Here is a 21127-nt window from a genome sequence, read left to right on the forward strand (position 1 = left end):
CCATCTTCCTGCTGTTTTGCCATACCTTTCAATCCCATCTTTTTCCGAATGGTGAAATTTGACTCCAGCTATTTATTGGTACCTTTTCCTCTTATTTTTTCCTTTCTCTTCAGACTCTCTAATCCTGGTGCTGGAGATATCATAATGAATTTTCAAATGAAAGAATTAGTTTCCTCAGACTAGAACTGAAATTCAGGAGCATGTGTGTAAAAGTCCAACAAAACATTTGTGAATGTAAAATATGTATCTGATTTACATGGATGAATTTCTAACAGTTGTGGTTTCAATAACAGTAATCTTTCCCATTTTTAAATTACAGACCCGGGATTTAGTAGTTCGTCTTCCAAGGCTACTGACTGGCAGTCTTGAGCCTATAAAAGAAAATTGGCAGGTAAGCTTAAAAACCATCTAAGAAGTCAATATACTGTATAACTATGCTAATTAAAAATACAGATTTAAAATTCCTTAGACGTAAATTCCATGCAGGAGGTAATGTATTTATATGTACATATAAAACAACTTTAAGGATCTTTCTGGTAAACCTGTTTTGGTGTTTAACATTCAGGTTTCAGAGCACACATGCTCCAGAGCACTTTGTTTTGTTTTTTTTAATTTTGGATTTAGAGGATTTTTTGGGCGTAATTTACTCAGTTAAAAGTCCTGTTGACATCAGCGGGTATCGTTTTCTGAGTAAACAGTGAAAGATTGGGCTGCTATCTTTTCTTAACCCAAGCTGGCAAAAAATATAGTAATTATCCCTGAGGATTTAGGAGCAAGAAATATGCAGCTGATGATCTTCTCTTGGTAGGAAGTTGAGCTGCCAAAAAGTGGATTTGACACCTATTGTCTGATAGCAGATGGTCATTATTAACAATTGTTGGATAAATAACTTGCAATTCCATAAGGACTTTTCCCCTTTGAAAATGTAAATTGTGTATTGCTTTAATTATTGTGCTGTCACACCAGCTAGGCCAACAGCATGATGTGTAGTAACTCAATTTGAGAAATCCTATTACCATATAATCCATAAATGAATAAAAATCTATTGTTTTCAGATGGAATAGCTGCTCTGGCAGATTTCCAGTGGTCAGGAGTGTCAATCTGGAAGGGTGTGGTGAGGGAGGAGGTTTGGAAAGGAGCAGATTGTTTCAATTAATAGCACTTTCTTTTTAATGAACTTTGAATCCCCTATCTGTGCAAGTAAAGTGTTGCAATGAATGTTTTTGAAAAGCCCAAGTTTGTCTGTCTAATGAAGTACACAGTGTTGCTGTCCTTACCTTTGTGGATGGGAAGAAACAGTTCTCATTAGTCACTAATTAAATCTAGTAATACTGTGGAAATAAGTCCCCTGAAGGCTAGATAATTCAGGGACTGCAAGTGAGATAGTCTTTAATCTTGCAGACTTGATTACAGTCTATAAGTACCTAAATGTGGAGCAAATATTTAATAATGGGCTCTTCAGTCTAACAGAGAGAGGTATTGTGATGGGTTGGATCACAGAAAGCCCCTGGGGGCTGCCAACTGATGTGCCAAGACTACTTCTGTCCTTGCTTTCTTGCCCTGGCAGCTTGGGACTTCAGTGCCCTGCCTGGTTTGAGCCAGACCCGCTAGCCTGCTGCAATCCCAGACAGGTCTGAACCACGTCCCCCTAACAGCTGTAGGCTTAAACTGAAAGCAGCTTAAGAAGCGTTCCTGTCTTTAACACTCAGATGCCCAACTCCCAATGGGGTCCAAACCCCAAATAAATCCATTTTACTCTGTATAAAGCTTATACAGGGTAAACTCATAAATTGTTCACCCTCTGTAACACTGACAGAAAGATACACACAGCTGTTCCCCTTCACACACCCCCCACCCCCGGTATTAATGCATAATAATTAATAATTTGTAAGAAAAAAGTGATTCCATTAAATACAGAAAGTAGGATTTAAGTGGTTCCAAGTCATAACGGACAGAACAAAGTGAATTACCAAGCAAAATAAAACAGAACACGTAAGTCTATATCTAATACAGTAAGAAAACTGAATACAGATAAAACCTCACCCTCAGTGGAGTTCCAGTAAGCTTCCTTTTACAGACTAATCTCCTTCTACTCTGGGTCCAGCAATCACTCACACCCTCTGTAGTTACTGTCCTTTGTTCCAGTTTCTTTTAGGTATCCCTGGGGATGGAGAGGCGATCTCTTGAGCCAGCTGAAAACCAAGTGGAGGGGTCTCCCATGGGCTTAAATAGACTTTCTCTTGTGGGTGGAGACGCCTCCCCCCCTCCCCATAGAATTCCAGCTACAAGATGGAGTTTTGGAGTCACATGGGCAAGTCACATGTCCACGTATGACTCAGAATTTACAGATAGCAGCCGTGGTTCACATGCTACTTTGAACGTCCTCATGTGAATCCCTTCTGATGTGAATTGGAGCCTTCCAAGATCCATTGTCTGTTAAGTGCTTCTTGATTAGGCACTTAACTTGCAAATTCCTTTCTAAAGAAGCTGACCAAATGCCTTACTAAGGCTATTTAAAATCAAACAAGTACACAGCCAATGTTCATAACTTTGAATACAACAATGACACATGCATACAAGTAGGATGAATATATTCAGTAGATCATATCCTTTACATACATGTTACATGGCATATGTAGCATAAAACATATTCCAGTTATGTCATATATACGTTCATAAGCATATTTCCATAAAGTCTTACGGGGTGCAACGTCACAGGTATAACACAATCCAGTGGCTGGAAGCTGAAGCTAGACAAATTCAGACTGGATATAAGGTATACCTTTTTAATGGTGATAGTAATTAACCATTGGAACAATTTAGCAAGAGTTGTGGTGGATTTTCCATCACTGACCATTTTTAAATCAAGATGGGATGTTTTTCTAAGAGAGAGATTCTGGGAATTATTTTGGGGAAGTTCTGTGTTATACAGAAGCTCAAACTAGAGGATCACAGAGGTCTCTTCTGGCTTTAGAATCTATGAAACTTTAGATCAGTAGTTCAAATCCAGCCTAGGTTGGTAGTGGACAAGAGTTGTTACTATCAGACAGTTGTTAGATGGACTGATGGTTCTCTGGGCACCCGGGACTGAGAGTCACCCTTCATCTGCAATGAGGGTATCTTGTCTGTGACTAGCTGGGTATCAGCTCCTTAACGCTACCAGTCTTTCAGCAACTCAGATACTCTCTTCTGGGCTATACTAGCCTTGTCTTTGCCTTGCAGGTTTGGTGCATCTGAGTCCCACAGTCTAAAGTGTTCTCCTGTGGTATCCAGCCCATGACACTAGTTAATCACAGAAATGCCAGGTCCTCTGCCCCAAAAGAAGCAGTGTATCCCAATTTACTAGTTTTACCTTAAATCTCCACTCCCGTATAACCCACAATACAAGACAAAATCATAAAAGCAACTCTTGGTCTGCGCTTAGTAGTAGTTACCTTTCCTGTTTAATAAAGTAGTTTTTCCCCCAAAAAAAGTTCTGTTGCAGAGCTGGCTGGCTTCACAGGAATGAGGCGCATCCGGTTTTTCATGAGAACACCCCCACTTCTTAAGATGCTTCCTCAGTAAGGGCTTGGCTACAGTGTTACAGCGGCTCAGCTGCACCGCTATAGCACTTTAGTGAAGATGCTACTGTGTTGACTGGAAAGTTTCTCCCATCGGTATAATTAATCCACGTCCCTGAGAGATAGTAGCTTCTCCCGTCGATATAGTGATGCCCACATGGTCGGGGGGTGGGGGGTAATCCTAGACTTTAAGGTCAGAAGGGACCATCATGATAATCTAGTCTGACCTTCTGCACGTTGCAGGCCACAGAACCTCACCCGCCCATTTCTCTAATAGACCCCTAACCTCTGGCTGAATTACTTAAGTCCTCAAATTATTATTTAAAGACTTCAAGTTACAGAGAAGCCACCATTTACACTAGCTTAAACTTGCAAGTGACCTGTTTCCCATGCTGCAGAGGAAGGTGACACCACTCCCTCCCCCTTTCCCCCCAGTCAGATTGGCAGGATATTAGGTGGGAAGGCTGTGACAGATACAGAGGCAGCAGTGGTAGTCACCGAAGCAATGGAAGAGACAATGAAGACGACTGGATGTGGAAGCTGCAGGATGAACGCGATCCTGGAACGGATACCTGAAAAGAACTTTCTTTGTATGAAGTGCCGCCTGATAGAGCTGATGGTAGAGAAGATCTGAAGTTTGGAGATGCAGGTGGAAACTATGGTTGAGTTTTGAAGGGGATTCGAGCAGATGATGGAGGGAAGGCAAGAGGAGGCTGAAGGGAAATGTCAAGACTTGCAGATGCAAGCTGGACTGAAGAACTGTGAGGAGAGATTGCTGGGTGAGAAAAGTGGCCAGAGGAAGCATTGCCTACAAGAACCAGGTAAAGGAAAAGACCAGCTAATGAAGAAGAAATAGAGCTCAGAAACAGATTTGCTGAGTTGGTGAATGAAAAAGGGGCATGGCAGGCAGTAACTGAAAGTGGGAGGTCAAGGAAGAAGAGAAGAGTGGCTAGTCCTATAAGAAGAGGGGAAGAGTCAATGGAGATACCCAGAGTTCAGAGCCCCAGGAGGATACAAGATGACTTGCAGAAGATTGTAAGGGAGAATAAAAGACGAGGACTTTCACCAGCCTTCCTCCTGTTCTTTTTGGTGCATCACTCCATCACCAGGAAAATGCAGGTCTACGTGATCGTTTTCTTAGTAGGGAGTCCCAAGACCCAGGCCTGTCACCAGAGCTGATCCAGAGAACAGAAAGGTGTGCTGTCTGCCGGGAGATAAGATATGGGATGTGGATCTAAGGCTGAAGAGGATCCTAATGGGAGCAGGAAAGGATCCACTGATTGTCCTTCATGTGGGAACAAATGATACAGCTAGATTCTTGCTGGAACGTATCAAGGGAGATTATGCCAGGCTGGGGAAGATGCTTAAGAAATAGAGGCTCAGGTGATCTTCAGTGAGATTCTACTTCTCCCTAGAGGAGAATGAAGATGAGACAAAATTATAATGATCAACAGATGGCTCAGGCAGTGGTAATATAAGGAGGGCTTTGGGATGTTTGACCGTTGGGAGGCAGTCATGGACAGAGGACAGTTCTCATGGGGTGGACTCCACCTGAGTAGTGAGGGAAATAGACTTCTGGGATGGATGTGGCAAAACTGATTTAAAAGAGCTTTAACCTAGAAACTCAGGGGAGATGGTTGGGGTATGCTCATGTAATTTCCACAGCTGATTTTAACATTGAAAAGGAGGAAAATCAAGAAAGGATAAAACAATGGATAAAGGAACAGCAGTGGGTAGGAGAATGGACATTAAAAGGAAAAATAGTGCCAATACCAATGAAGCTACCAGTCAGGCAGGCAATACTGGCAATAGATTGAATGTACCCAATTGGATAAGGAATGTCAGTGAAGCTAAGCAGCAACAATTAAGATGTTTATACAGCAATGCCAGGAGCCCGGGTAACAAAAATGGAGGAACTAGAACTATTAGAGCAGGAAGTGAAACCAGATATATAGGAATAACATAAACATGTGGAATAGCTGTCATGACTGGAGTACTGGTATTGAAGGGTCTGTGCTGTTCAGGAAAGAGAAATAAAGACAAAGATGGTGGAGTAGCATTGTATATTAATGAAATTTACTGTAAAGAAATTAGAAGTGAGGGAATGGATAAGACAGAGGGCATGTCTACCCTTGCCATTTAAAGCGGAAAAAAGTCCCTTTTTTGCGTAAAACCCATGGGAGCGTCGACACTTGCTAATGACTTTTTGCAGTGAAACTCCAAAGTTTCACCACAAAAAGAAAACCACCTCCACAAGAGGCGTACAGCTCTTACCAGTGATGCTTCTGCGGTGATGTGCAAGTGAAGACAAGTTCGTCCCTGGAGGAGATCTCTCAGTGCCTAGGTGACCACTCTGGCCAGCAGCTCTGCTGCTCTGATGCCAGGTAAACAGACATCCATCCCTCCCCCAGTAAAGCCCTGGGAACTTTGAAACTCCCCTTCCCTGTTTTCTTGGCAAGTGCACACTTATCTGGCCAGGTGACAATGCCTGCTCCACAGAGCAAGTGATCCCCTGCTTGGAGCAATGCTGAGCTACTGGAGCTTATCCGTGTTTGGGGAGAGGAGGCTGTGCAGGGACTCAGGATGCCCCGCGATTATCCCCCCCTTTCCAACAAGACCCATGTCAAACTGGAGAGAGCTGCACTGTGGGATAGCTGCCCTAGAGCGCTGCTGTCCTCCGTGATGGAAGTGCTGCTAATGTAAACACACTTTGACACCTGAAGAATTAAATGAGTACTCAAACCAGTACTTTACTTTCACTGGTTCCCTATCACCGGTGAAACTTACAGCACAAAAACTCTGCAAGTATAGACATACCCAGAGTCTGTTAGTGCAAAAATCACTTTTGGGAAAAAAGCTACTAGAGGATCCCCTGGGCTTGTGCTTGGGGTATGCTACTGAGCCCCAGGATCCAATTTGGATATGGTAGAGACCTCTTGAATGTTTTTAATGAAATAAATACTACTGGGAATTGTGTGATTATGGGAGACTTTAACTTTCCAAATATAGATTGGAGGACAAGTCCTACTAACAATAGTAGGATCCAGATTTTCCTGAATGTGATAGCTGACAGATTTCTTCACAAAATAGTCTCTGAACCAACAAGAGGTGATGCCATTTTCGATTTGGTATTGGTGAGTAGTGAGGACCTCCTAGAAGATCTGATTGTAGGAGACAACCTTGGTTCTAGTGATCATGAGTTAATTCAGTTGAAACTAAATAGAAGGATAAATAAACATATGCTGTAACTAGGGTCCTTTATTTCAGAAGGGCTAACATTAAAAAATTAAGGGAATTAGTTCGGGAAGTGGACTGCACCAAAGGTCTCCAGGATCTGAATGTGGAGGAGGCTTGGAATTACTTTACGTCAAAGTTGCAGAAACTATATGAAGCCTGCATCTCAAGCAAGGGGCAAATATTCATAGGGAAGGGTTGCAGACCAACTTGCATGAGCAAGCATCTCAAACAGGTGATTAAAAGAAAGCAGAAAGCCTACAAGGAATGGAAGATGGGATGGATCAGCAAGGAAAGCTACCTCTTGGAGGCCAGAAAGTGTAGGGATAAAGTGAGAACTGCCAAAAACCAAGCAGAGTTGGACCTTCCAAAGGGAATTCTAACCAATAATAAAAGGTTTTATAGCCATATAAATAAAATTAAAAGGAAAAAAGTGGGACTGCTAAACACTGGGGTGGGGAGGGGGGATTAAAAATAATCTAGGCATGGCCCAACACCAAATCAAATACTTTGCCTTTGTTTTTAATAAGGCTGATGAAGATCTTAGAGGCAGTGGCAGGGTGGCTAATGGAAGCGAGGATATGGATGTAGAAATTACTGCATCTGAGGTGGAAGTCAAACACAAACAGTTTATTGGGACTAAATCAGGGGACCCAGATAATCTCCATCCAAGAATATGAAAGAGAGGTTGGTATAACTACATTGCTCAGAGTGTGGATAAACAAAAAAATCCATTCATCTGAGCAATGTAGTTATACCAATATAAGTCTGTAGGGTAGACCCAGCCTTGTGAATTCTGCTTCTGGGCAAGTGGAGGTAGTTATATTGTGCAGGGATAGTATTTCTGGAGGTAAGTCTGACCATTTCCCTCTATTTTCATTCACCTCTTATCACCCAACCAATAACCTTCTCAGGCTATCAGAAGAAATATTGTTTCTTGCGTTTACTTTGGTTTGTTGTCCCTTGTGTCATCAACCACTAATCCGGATGGAAGTGGAGGCATAAAAGGATGCCTGTTAATGAAATTGTGGGTCATAGGCCTGGGATGGCAGACATAGTTAATACAATTTAAAAACCCCTGAGAATGTAAGTATGAATACAGTTAAATCACTTGGGATGTTCACTTGGCTCTACAACAGACATATTGTGTGACCTTGGGCAAATCTTTTGATCTCTGTGCTTAGTTTCCTCATCTGTGAAATGGGGATAATAACTCTCCTACCTGACATGAGTTAAGATTGAATTTATTTATGTTTGTAAAGTGCTTTGAGATCCTCAGTTTGATTGTGCTGTAGTATGAAAGTGCAAAAGTTTTCTTATTCAGCAACCTACCAGATCACGTGTGTTTTATATCCTTGTTTGTTGAACACCATCAGTGTTCATGGTGGTCTATAACATAAAGCAACTCAGTTTCTGTCCCAAAGCAGTTTACAGTCTGAACATGGTGGAAGCTATCGTTTAGAGACCCACAGCTAGATGATCAGTGACTGGAATATCTTAGTAGTATGGATAACTTATTTTAAAAAAAAAAAAAAATCAGTTTCAGTGATGTGTTGTTAAAAATCAAATGATCATAGCTGATTTATTATTTCTTTTTTCAGGTGTGCCAGGTTGAACTTGGTTTTCGGCGTAATGAAATTCAGCATATTGTATCTAAAATCCCCAAGATTTTAACTGCAAACAAAAAGAAGCTTACAGAGACTTTTGACTACCTGCACAATGTAATGGGCATTCCCCACCACATCCTTACTAACTTCCCTCAAGTAAGAGATTTAAGAATTGTGGGTTAAAGTGTAATTGCCGTCAAAACAAGGAGTTTGATTTCCTTCACTGGGCCAGCTCTGAGGGCAAAATTATACAATCGCCAAAATCCACATGGATTCTTCAAGTGACCTCTGGCAGCAAAAAGTAGTTTGGGGCTTGGCTTAAATTAGAACAATTTTTATCAGTAATTCACTCATGACTAGTTCAGTGGAGCAACAGGTAGCTGTGCTAAAGATTTAAATTTGGAAGCTCATTTAGCACTTTTTTTTCTTCCTTGGTCCAGTGAACATAATAATCTTGTTTTCTATGGTTATGGCAGTGGTGATCTCTACTGGCTGATTTACAATATAGATAAGTGCCTGCTACATCGAACACTGTTGTTGGAGCCTTCATCATCTGCACCTCAGATACTCACACTGACGCTCAGGAGCTGAAAGTGGTTCTTTAATGTCTCCCCTGCGGCTCTTTGCAGCACATGATACTAAAACACTGATTTAATTATTAACCAATCAGGATGCTTTTACTATATTATTAACCAATTGTAGAGTACTTGGTAATTTGCTGTGAGAATAATATATACCTATAAAAATAGTAAATGAAACAATGAATTCACACTACTGTGGCTCTTTTGGGTAATGTTGATTGCTAATTTGACTCCTGAACCACTGAGGGGTGAGTACCACTGGACCTAAGGTTTTCATGTCAGTTGAGGGTGGAAATAGGAAGGACACTGGAGAAAGTTCATTCTAAATTATTGGAAAATCTAATCCAAAAAATCCAAACTTTCTTCATCAGGTATTTAACTAGTTCTAAAAATGCAGATCTCGCAATGACGACTTTCAGATTTACGCTGTTTCTAAGTTAAGTATTTTAGCTGGCAAAAGTTTAATATCATTAAATAGCTTGAATGTAATTTCGTGTATTGCCTTTAGAATATATATGGCAAGCAACAAAATGTCTTTACGCATCAGTGTACTACTTAGTACATTCACATAAAAAAGAATCTGACACTTCATAAAAGGGCAGACAAATACACAGTGACAAGTTTTTAAAGTGCTTGTACACAAATGCTAGAAGTCTAAATAATAAGAAGGGTGAACTAGAGTGCCTCGTGTTAAAGGAGGATATTGATATAATAGGCATCACAAACCTGGTGGAGTGAGGACAATCAATGGGACACAATCATTCTGGGGTACAAAATATATCAGAAGGACAGAACAGGTTGTGCCGGGGGAGGAGTGGCACTATATGTGAAAGAAAATGTAGAATCAAATGAAATAAAAATCTTAAATGAATCCACATGATCCACAGAAACTCTGTGGATAGTAATTCCATGCTCTAATAAGAATATAACAGTAGGGATCTATTATCGACCACCTGACCAGGACAGTGATAGTGACGATGAAATGCTAAGGGAGGTTAGAGAGGCTATCAAAATAAAGAACTCAATAATAGTGGGGGATTTCAATTATCCCATATTGACTGGGTACATGTCACCTCAGGACGAAATGTAGACAAAATTTCTCAATACTTTAAATGACCCCTTCTTGGAGCAGCTGATACAGGAACCCACAAGGGGAGAGGCAACTCTTGATTTAGTCCTGAGTGGAGCGCAAGATCTGGTCAAAGAGGTAACTATAACAGGACCGCTTGGAAATAGTGACCCTAATATAATAACATATAACATTCCTGTGGTTGGAAGAACACCTCAACAGCCCAACACTGTGGCATTTAATTTCAGAAAGGGGAACTATGCAAAAATGAGGAGGTTAGTTAAACAGAAATTAAAAGGTACAGTGACTAGAGTGAAATCCCTGCAAGCTGCATGGACACTTTTTAGAGGCTCAACTTAAAACTCCAAATTAAAAAACACAGTAAAAGAACTAAAAAAGAGCCACCATGGCTTAACCATGTAAAAGAAGCAGTGAGAGATAAAAAGGCATCTTTTAAAAAGTGGAAGTCAACCCCTAGTGAGGTAAACAGAAAGGAGCATAAACACTGCCAACTTAAGTGTAAAAATGTAATAAGAAAAGCCAAAAAGGAGTTTGAAGAACAGCTAGCCAAAAACTCAAAAGGTAATAACAAAATGTTTAAGTACATCAGAAGCAGGAAGCCTGTTAAACAACCTGTGGGGCCCCTGGACGATCAAGATACAAAAGGAGCACTTAAAGATGATAAAGTGATTGCAGAGAAACTAAATGAATTCTTTGACTGAGGATGTTAGGGAGATTCTCAAACCTTTTGTAGGTGACAAATCTGAGGAATTGTCACAGTTTGAAGCCGCACTAGGGGAGGGTTTAGAATTAATTGAGAAACTTAACAGTAATAAGTCACTGAGACCAGATGACATTCACCCAAGAGTTCTGAAAGAACTCAAATGTGAAATTGCGGAACTATTAAGTATGGTTTGTAACCTGTTCTTTAAATCTGTTTCTGAGGGATAGCTCAGTGGTTTGAGCATTGGCCTGCTAAACCCGGGGTTGTGAGTTCAATCCTTGAGGGGGCCATTGAGGGATCTGGGGCAAAAATTGGGGATTGGTCCTGCTTTGAGCAGGGGGTTGGACTAGATGACCTTCTGAGGTCCCTTCCAACCCAAATATTCTATGATTCTATGAACCCAATGACTGGAAGATAGCTAATGTAACGCAAATATTTAAGGCTCTAGAGGTGATCCTGGCAATTACAGACCAGTAAGTCTAATGTCAGTGCTGAGCAAATTAGTTGAAACAATAGTAAAGAATAAAATTGTCAGACACATAGAAGAACTTAAATTGTTAGGCAAAAGTCAACATGTTTTCTGTAAAGGGAAATCATGTCTTACTAATCAAGAGTTCTTTGAAGCGGTCAACAAACATGTGGACAAGGGGGATCCAGTGGACAGAGCATACTTAGATTTCCAAAAAGCCTTTGACAAGGTCCCTCACCAAAGGCTCTTACGTAAATTAAGTTGTCATAGGATAAGAGGGAAGATCCTTTCATGGACTGAGAACTGGTTAAAAGACAGGAAACAAAGGGTAGGAATAAATGGTAAATTTTCAGAATGGAGATTCGTAACTAGTGGTGTTCCCCAACGGTCAGTCCTAGGACCAATCCTATTCAACTTATTCATAAATGATCTGGAGAAAGGAGTAAACAGTGAGTTGGCAAAGTTTGCAGATGATACAAACTGCTCAAGATACTTAAGACTAAAGCAGACTGTGAAAAACTTCAAAAAGATCTCACAAAACTAAGTGATCGGGCAACAAAATGGCAAATGAAATTGAATGGGGATAAATGTAAAGTAATGCACATTGGAAAAAATAACCCCAACTATACATACAATAAGATGGGGGCTAATTTAGCTACAACAAATCAGGAGAAAGATCTTGGAGTCATCATGGATAGTTCTCTGAAGACGTCTACGCAGTGTGCAGCAGTCAAAAAAGCAAACGGGATGTTAGGAATCATTCAAAAAGGGATAGAGAATAAGATGGAGAATATCTTATTGCCCTTATATAAATCCATGGTACGCCCACATCTTGAATACTGCATACAGATATGGTCCCCTCATCTCAGAAAAGATATACTGGCATTAGAAAAGGTTCAGAAAAGGGCAACTAAAATGATTAGGGGTTTGGAACGGGTCCCATATGAGGAGAGATTAAAGAGGCTAGGACTTTTCAGCTTGGAAAAGAGGAGACTAAGGGGTGGATATGATAGAGGTATAGAAAATCATGAATGGTGTGGAGAAAGTGAATAAGGAAAAGTTATTTACTTGTTCCCATAATATAAGAACTAGGGGCCACCAAATGAAATTAATGGGCAGCAGGTTTAAAACAAATAAAAGGAAATTCTTCTTCACACAGCGCACAGTCAACCTGTGGAACTCCTTGCCTGAGGAGGTTGTGAAGGCTAGGACTATAACAGGGTTTAAAAGAGAACAGGATAAATTAATGGTGGCTAAATCCATTAATGGCTATTAGCCAGGATGGGTAAGGAATGGTGTCCCTAGCCTCTGTTTGTCAGTGGGTGGAGATGGATGGCAGGAGAGAGATCACTGATCTTTACCTGTTAGGTTTGCTCCCTCTGGGGCACCTGGCATTAGCCACTGTCGGTAGACAGGATACTGGGCTGGATGGGCCTTTGGTCTGACCCAGTATGGCCCTTCTTATGTTCTTACACTTCTTAAAATCTTCACTGAGGTGTATTGCACAAATAGGTGAGTTCCTGATAATTAACTTTTTTTCTACTGCCTTGTTTAAATGATTTTAGACCTTACATTTACTATCATCCTAAAAATAAACAGTATATTTTGGGTTTACTTTACCCACTGCTGAAATGAAGTCACCTCTGAGTGGAACATGGCAACTTTTTACAAGAAAACCGTGTGCAATTTAAAACTGCAAGGGGCAGTTTCAGAAGGAATGAAATGATTGTAGCCATGCCACTGAGTCTAACATTCTAAATCTTGAAGTTAAAAGCCATGGGATGGCTAATCTTAAGAAGTCAAGACCAAACAAAAAGGTCAGCTAACAGATTGTTGGGGAGGACTCTTAGAATCATAGAATATCAGGGTTGGAAGGGACCTCAGGAGGTCATCTAGTCCAACCCCCTGCTCAAAAGCAGGACCCATCTCCAATTAAATCATCCCAGCCAGGGCTTTGTCAAGCCTGACCTTAAAAACTTCCAAGGAAGGAGATTCCACCACCTCCCTAGGCAACACATGCCAGTGTTTCACCGCCCTCCTAGTGAAAAAGTTTTTCCTAATATCCAACCTAAACCTCCCCCACTGCAACTTGAGACCATTACTCCTTGTCCTGTCCTCTTCCACCACTGAGAATAGTCTAGAACCATCCTCTCTGGAACCCCCTTTCAGGTAGTTGAAAGCAGCTATCAAATCCCCCCTCATTCTTCTCTTCTGCAGACTAAACAATCCCAGTTCCCTCAGCCTCTCCTCATAACTCATGTGTTCCAGACCCCTAATCATTTTTGTTGCCCTTCGCTGGACTCTCTCCAATTTATCCACATCCTTCTTGTAGTGTGGGGCCCAAAACTGGACACAGTACTCCAGATGAGGCCTCACCAATGTCGAATAGAGGGGGACGATCACGTCCCTCGATCTGCTGGCTATGCCCCTACTTATACATCCCAAAATGCCATTGGCCTTCTTGGCAACAAGGGCACACTGCTGGCTCATATCCAGCTTCTCGTCCACTGTCACCCCTAGGTCCTTTTCCGCAGAACTGCTGCCTAGCCATTCGGTCCCTAGTCTGTAGCTGTGCATTGGGTTCTTCCGTCCTAAGTGCAGGACCCTGCACTTATCCTTATTGAACCTCATCAGATTTCTTTTGGTCCAATCCTCCAATTTGTCTAGGTCCCTCTGTATCCTATCCCTGCCCTCCAGCATATCTACCACTCCTCCTAGTTTAGTATCATCCGCAAATTTGCTGAGAGTGCAATCCACACCATCCTCCAGATTATTTATGAAGTTATTGAACAAAACCGGCCCCAGGACCGACCCCTGGGGCACTCCACTTGACACCGGCTGCCAACTAGACATGGAGCCATTGATCACTACCCGTTGAGCCCGACAATCTAGCCAACTTTCTACCCACTTTATAGTGCATTCATCCAGCCCATACTTCCTTAACTTGCTGACAAGAATACTGTGGGAGACCGTGTCAAAAGCTTTGCTAAAGTCAAGAAACAATACATCCACTGCTTTCCCTTCATCCACAGAACCAGTAATCTCATCATAGAAGGCGATTAGATTAGTCAGGCATGACCTTCCCTTGGTGAATCCATGTTGACTGTTCCTGATCACTTTCCTCTCATGTAAGTGCTTCAGGATTGATTCTTTGAGGACCTGCTCCATGATTTTTCCGGTGACTGAAGTGAGGCTTACTGGCCTGTAGTTCCCAGGATCCTCCTTCTTCCCTTTTTTAAAGATTGGCACTACATTAGCCTTTTTCCAGTCATCTGGGACTTCCCCCGTTTGCCACGAGTTTTCAAAGATAATGGCCAATGGCTCTGCAATCACAGCCGCCAGTTCCTTTAGCACTCTCGGATGCAACTCATCCGACCCCATGGACTTGTGCACGTCCAGTTTTTCTAAATAGTCCCTAACCACCTCTTTCTCCACAGAGGGCTGGCCATCTATTCCCCATGTTGTGATGCCCAGCACAGCAGTCTGGGAGCTGACCTTGAGAGTCTTTTCTCTTTCCATCCAGGATCTTGATAGTTTTTTCCCCAAGGAAAAATGAAAAAATCTCATGTGATCTCCCATTACTGCTTGTATCTCCACCCTTCCCTCCCAGCATTCTCTCAAACTGGGGGTCGTGACCCCGTAGGGGGTCGTGAGATTATTACATGGGGGTCACGAGCTGTCAGCCTCGACTCCCAAACCATGCTTCACCTCCAGCATTTATAATAGTGTTAAATGTAAAAAAGTGTTTTTAATTTATAAGGGGGGGTCACACTCAGAGGCTTGCTGTGTGGAAGGGGTCGCCAGTATAAAAGCTTGAGAACCACTGCTCTAACACTAAGTCCAATGGCCTTGGTGTCTATCTCCATATTCATCTTCCTGCCTTTAGTACTATTCACGTCATCCCTTAGGTTCATGACTCCGTCCCTCTTGGTTCTCCTCCTAACTACATGTTTAGCCATTCTTTCTGTATACATTTAAAAGGCTTTTTGTCTGTTGTGGGTCCCTGAAAGCTCAGTTCTTTGACCCATCAGCTTTTCTGCCTGTGCTCTATCCTTGGTGGGGCCCATGCACTCACTATTAACTATTGCCTTTATCCACATTCACAAATATAAGCTGTCTCCAGCAGCTGAGTCTAATCTTTGTCTCTCTAACATCTCATTTTAGATAATGGATCATCACCATTTCAAGCCTCATGCAAAACCGAACACACAAACTTCCTTACCAAGCCCTCTCACCTACCTCTTTTCCACAACAATAGATGCCACCATCCTCTCTGCTACTTAAGATTATAACTAAGGCTAAGTTTTTGTCACGGATATTTTTAGTAAAAGTCAGACAACAATGAAAAATTCATGGAAGCCTGTGACCTGTCCTTGACTTTTACTAAAAATACCCATGACAAAATGGGTAACCGGGGGTGGGGGGTCCTGGGAGCTCCAGGGTGCGCCCTGCTGCTGTTGGGAGCTGCCGGGGTCCCCCCTGCCACCCGCAGCAGCCACGAGCTCCGGGGGTCCCTCTTGCCACCCACAGCGGCCTTGTTCAGTGGATCCCCTCTGCCAGCAGCAGTGTATGGGCCTCTTCGGCAAAATGTGATTACCTGACCAAGCTACTATGCAAACAGAAGACTGATGTCCTCACTTATCCAATAATAAAAAAGCATTGCAATGCCATATGAAAGAAGAAGATACATCTCTGACCTGGTTTCTATGTGTCTTCTCTGCCCTCTTCACTCTGCCAATATCATCAGCTTTGATGCATCGTGTTCTCCTCTGAGACACATCATCTTTCCTTCTTTCATGCTACCCCTTAAGCTGAGAACAACCTCCCCAAATCTTTCACCAAGCCACCTCCCTTGCCTCATTCAAATTTCTCCTAAAAAAAAATTCTGCCCTCTATTCTGCCATCTTGTTTACAAGAAGTGAGGGGAGAAACGATGACAATTTTATTAACATAACCATTAAAATAGTCTTAATTGTCACACTCTTCCATCTTATTCCCTTATTGTCTGTTTCTGATCCTCACTTATTGCCATGTCATATTTAAATGTTAAGATTTTGGGGGCAGGAACATAGACACTGCCATACCAGAACAGACTAGTGGTCCGTTTAGTCCAGTATCCTGTCTCCAAGAGTGGCCAGAGTCAGAATACCATACCAATACCAGCCTCTTCAGAGGAAAGTGGAAGAAGCCCTAAGGTCAGCAGTTCTGGATAATCTGCCCCCAGGTAAAGATTCTTCTTAACTCCCCTTAAAGAAGTTGAGTGATGCTCTGAAGCATGAAAAATTATATTCCTCTCAAAACTTTTTAATCCATACTGCTATATCTCTGGATACCTTATCCGTATAAATGCCCAATCCCTATTTGAATCCTATCGACCGCTTGGCCTCAGTGTTATTTTGTGAAAATGAGTTCCACAAGCTAATTGTGTACTGTATGATATAAACTTCCTTTTATCAGTTTCATCACATATTCTGTTGGTTCTGCATTATGAACGGTGAATATACCACCACTCTACCATTCATTATTTTGTACTGTATCATGTCCTCATCCCCTCTTATTTGTCTGTTTTCTAAAATACAATCCTAGTCTGAATCTCTTTTCATATGGAAGCTTCTGTTTGCCTCCAATCATTCTTGTTGCTTATCTCTGAACCCCCATTTGTGCTATATTCTTTTTTGAAATAAGGTGACTGACTAGAACTGAACACAGTATTTCAGGTTAGAGAGTACCATTGATTTATGGGTTAGCATATAAAGGGGATGCTGCTTAACAGCAAACCGATGTTAATAATTTTCGGTTAATGGGAGCTGATTCCATCCCATTACCTTTAATATTAATGGGATTTGGATATTGGTAATAGGCATGCTGCTTACTTTTTTTTATTGATTGGAGTAAGGGCCCCATCCACAGGCAAGTTTGCAGGGCTGCAGCCAGGGAAGGAAATCCTAGGGCAGTGCGGTACCTCTCCCTGCACTCTCCAGGGTGCGTCCTGACCTGGCACTGGAGTCCTAGGCTTAGCACATCAGAGAGCTTTCTTCCCTGGCGGCAGCCTCACTGCCTTCACAGGAGTTAGCAGTCTGGGATGCTCGCATAGTTAGCCATCTGGGGTGCTCGCATCCCTGCCCACTGGGGAAGCCCTGCAGGAGTCCTGGCACTGCGGATGGGGAAGGGAGGTCGTGGGTAGGGCAGGGAAGGCTGCAGTCCAAATGCCGGGGTTTTCCATGAGGAGTGAAGGCACTGGGGGTCCATGGGGAGGCATGGTACCTCTCCAAGCGCTCTCTGGGCTGCATCCTGCATGCACCAGCTGCAGACAGGCAAGACACGTCCCAATGCTTTCTTCCCTGGCTGCAGCTCTGCAAACTTACCTTCTGCTTATTGGCAACTTCCAGATAATGACAACTTTTTGCTGGGAACCAAGCAGTTGCTAATAAATGGAATCCACCGTGTGAAGTTACTTTCTAGAGATTTATCATCACTTATTGATTCTTTGTTTAATTCCAACAGTGTTGTTTAAAAAAAAAAAAAAAAAAGTGTAGTATAGGATCTGGTTCATATGCTTAATGAGGAATGGTTCAGAAAAATGGAGGGGGGGAGGTGCAAAATTTTCATTTTTATTCAGAACTTTTACTTTAGTGGCAAAACTTTTAGTTTTAGATGTACTTATAGAGCCTGAAGCTTATAAAACTCAGCCTTTTCTTTTGTTTCCTAGGTTTTCAATTCAAAGCTATTACGAGTCAAAGAAAGACATATGTTTCTTACATTTTTGGGAAGAGCACAGTATGACCCAGCACAGCCCAGCTACATCTCTCTGGACAAGCTAGTATCCATGCCCGATGAGGTGTTTTGTACAGAGGTTGCCAAGGCCTCAGTAAAGGACTTTGAAAAATTCTTAAAAACACTTTAATTAGTAACACATGTAAAAAGAGAGAGAATGTTATGAAATAAATGTATTTTACAAAAACTGCTCTCTCTTCTGTCTCTTAACTGCTTATTTACTGGTTTAAAAAGTATTGCTTATGAAATTAGTGCAATGTGTAAGGATAAAGGCATATATATTTTAAATTTTTTAAATATATTTTAAAATATGTATTTCTTAATGGAAAAGGGTTAAGCAAATGTATGTATAATTATTGACGTAACTCTTGAAATGAAATCCAAATTTTCATTCATGATTGGCAATGCAGCCAACCAGGAACATAAACTTATAAAGCATGTTAAAATTGATTTTTTTTGCTACTTTTTCACCTACAGTTTGTTTCAATATATTGTAAGATGAAAAACTGATCCTCTGTTTAGTTTGCTTGGATGGACACAGTTGCACTTTCTGAATGAGACAGATAATGCTGGAGCAGCAAGATTATTATTCTTTACTACTAGGGTTAGTGGTTGATTCACTTCTATTGCACCACCTATACATGCTCTTACATGGTGGCTCTCACACCAAAGGGACTTCTTAACACCTTCCAGTGAGCATACATCTTTCTTAAGGTGGACACTGAGGTTACTCTAACAGTAGCTAGATAGCTAAGCAAATCTGTTCTTTAAAGATATCAAAGTACCATAATCATTAAAGGATAGCAAGTTATAATTTAGTCCACTTACAAAATAGATAGAAATACTTTTATACTTCACTTGTCAATCTGTGTAGTTTTACAATCCATTTTGTCTCTTCCCTTTTGCTGTCTGAAAGAGAGAAAGTGCTGTTGTGTATACAGAGTTAACTGAAAAACAACTATGTTCCCCACAACTTTCAGTTATAGTAATGTTAGAAAATGTAATAATAGATAAATATATTCAGATGGAAGTGATCTAAACTGACTGCATTCATTAATACAGAATTATAAGGAACACACACCTTCATGGTCCATGCTACTTGCCAAGCTGAATAAAATGCATAAAGTAAATTAAACTGGAGTAGATACTTTCTGATTTTGTTTACAGTCAGTCTGATTCTTCATGCTAGCACAGGGGTGTAGTGTTTGTCTTATAAATATTTTAAGAAGTTTAAAAACTAGATATTTTAATTCAAATGTATTAAAATACAATGAAAATATTTCCACTGATATTTTTGTTTTTAAAAAGCTAAAATTTGGAGCCTATGTTCCCTAATAGTTGTCTCCCTTTAAAGCAGTGATACTCAGACTGAGGCTCGGGAGCTGCCAGTGGCTCTTTCCAGCACTATAGTATTTCTAATAATTAGATCAACCAATCCAGCAACAAAACAGCTTCTACAACACCTTACTGGTTACCCAGAAGCCAAGAACACAATTCCCTTAAAACGATCCAGCCTTGGGCTCCCACCCAGGCAGCCAAGTCAAATACGATAAGGATTACTGAAAATCTTATTCATCATATAAAAAATTCTATCAATCCCAAAGGATCAGACACATTACCTGCCAGGTCAATGAATATTTCAGTTCTTACCCAAATACATGCTTACAGCCAATTCTTATTAACTAAACTAAAATTTATTTAAAAAAAGGAGAGTGAGTATAGGTTAAAAATCATTATACATACAGATATTAATAAAGTTCTTAGTTTAGTTTCATAGGAAAGACGGTGAGCTTTAGAGTTGCAAAAAGTTCTTTCAGAATAAATTCCACTGGACTATAACCTATGACCAATATCAGGATGACCCAGACTGTAGCTGGGGACCTCAGTCTTGTGACTCAAACTTTCCTTGATGGAGCTGAAGCAGATCTGAGATTACAGGATCAGGGCTCAAGAGTTCTCTTTATAGTTCTCTGGCAGCTTCTTGACAGCAGTTGAATAATAAGTGAAGCATTGTGGCTTTGAAGTAGGCCTATTTCCTAAGCATCACCAGTAATTAGCTGTATGGATTAGCATAAGGCAACTGCCCATCTTCCACCATTTACAGGTAAAAAGAAAAGGAGTACTTGCGGCACCTTAGAGACTTAACAAATTTGTTTGAGCATAAGCTTTCATGAGCTACAGCTCACTTCATCGGATGCATTCAGTGGAATCTACTTTTTCCACTGAATGCATCCGATGAAGTGAGCTGTATCTCACGAAAGCTTATGCTCAAACAAATTTGTTAGTCTCTAAGGTGCCACAAGTCCTCCTTTTCTTTTTGCGAACACAGACTAACACGGCTGCTACTCTGAAACCTGTCATTTACAGGTAGTTTATTACATGGATTATATTTCTCAGATCCCAGTCAACTGTATAGATTCTCGGTAGCAGCCATCCATCAGTGGTAATTTTCAGGTCCCTGGCAAAGTACAGGTACAGCTCTTTCCAAGTACAGTTTTTTAAAAAAAAAAAAAAAAAGTAACACAGAACCCATTAATACATTTACATATGAATATTCTATTTATCAAACTGTAAAGGATTAACAGTATGCTTGGATAGCTCAGTGGTTTGAGCATTGGCCTGCTAAACCCAGAATTGTGAGTTCAATCCTTGAGGTGGCCATTTAGGGATCTGGGGCAAAAATTGGGGATTGGTCCTGCTTTAAGCAGGGGGTTGGACTAGATGACCTCCTGAGGTCCCTTCCAACCCTGACCTTCTATGATTCTATGATATTTCAAAGAGAAATAGACTGATATTACCACATTCACCATTCATTTAAATGTTAATATTTCCCTTTGATCTTTGAGTCAATAGAACATAGTGACAGACTGAAACCATCTAGTGACACTTTTAATCTCTAACAAGATATAGGTAATCATTGACTATTACAATCACTATCTTCTTCCAATTCCTTAACAATACAAGTCTACATTTCAAAGCTCCAGTCTATCTAACATGGCTTTGCTAGCTATTTATAAGGAATAGCCCTAGTTATCATTTATTTCTTTCCTAATATGTCTTTAGAGGTAGAATTTGGGTCATTTTGCCTGCAAGTTGTTTAACCCTTTCT

The 21127-nt window shown here is 41.1% G+C and overlaps 1 protein-coding gene across 4 annotated transcripts in view; it reads left to right on the forward strand.

Annotated features, from left to right (window-relative positions):
* The window catches only part of MTERF3 (mitochondrial transcription termination factor 3), a 39174-nt gene extending 20021 nt beyond the window's left edge, over window positions 1-19153 (forward strand). For all 4 annotated transcript variants that reach the window (XM_073330519.2, XM_073330520.2, XM_073330517.2 and 1 more), the window contains exons 6-8: window positions 320-391; window positions 8396-8557; window positions 17954-19153. In XM_073330519.2, the coding sequence (XP_073186620.1) occupies window positions 320-391; window positions 8396-8557; window positions 17954-18148 (429 nt within the window). In that variant the 3' untranslated portion in view covers window positions 18149-19153. The remainder of the gene's footprint in view (window positions 1-319; window positions 392-8395; window positions 8558-17953) is intronic.
* The last annotated feature ends 1974 nt before the right edge of the window (window positions 19154-21127 follow it).

The sequence above is a fragment of the Lepidochelys kempii genome, chromosome 2, assembly GCF_965140285.1.
Source record: "Lepidochelys kempii isolate rLepKem1 chromosome 2, rLepKem1.hap1, whole genome shotgun sequence".
Taxonomy (NCBI): Eukaryota; Metazoa; Chordata; order Testudines; family Cheloniidae; genus Lepidochelys; species Lepidochelys kempii.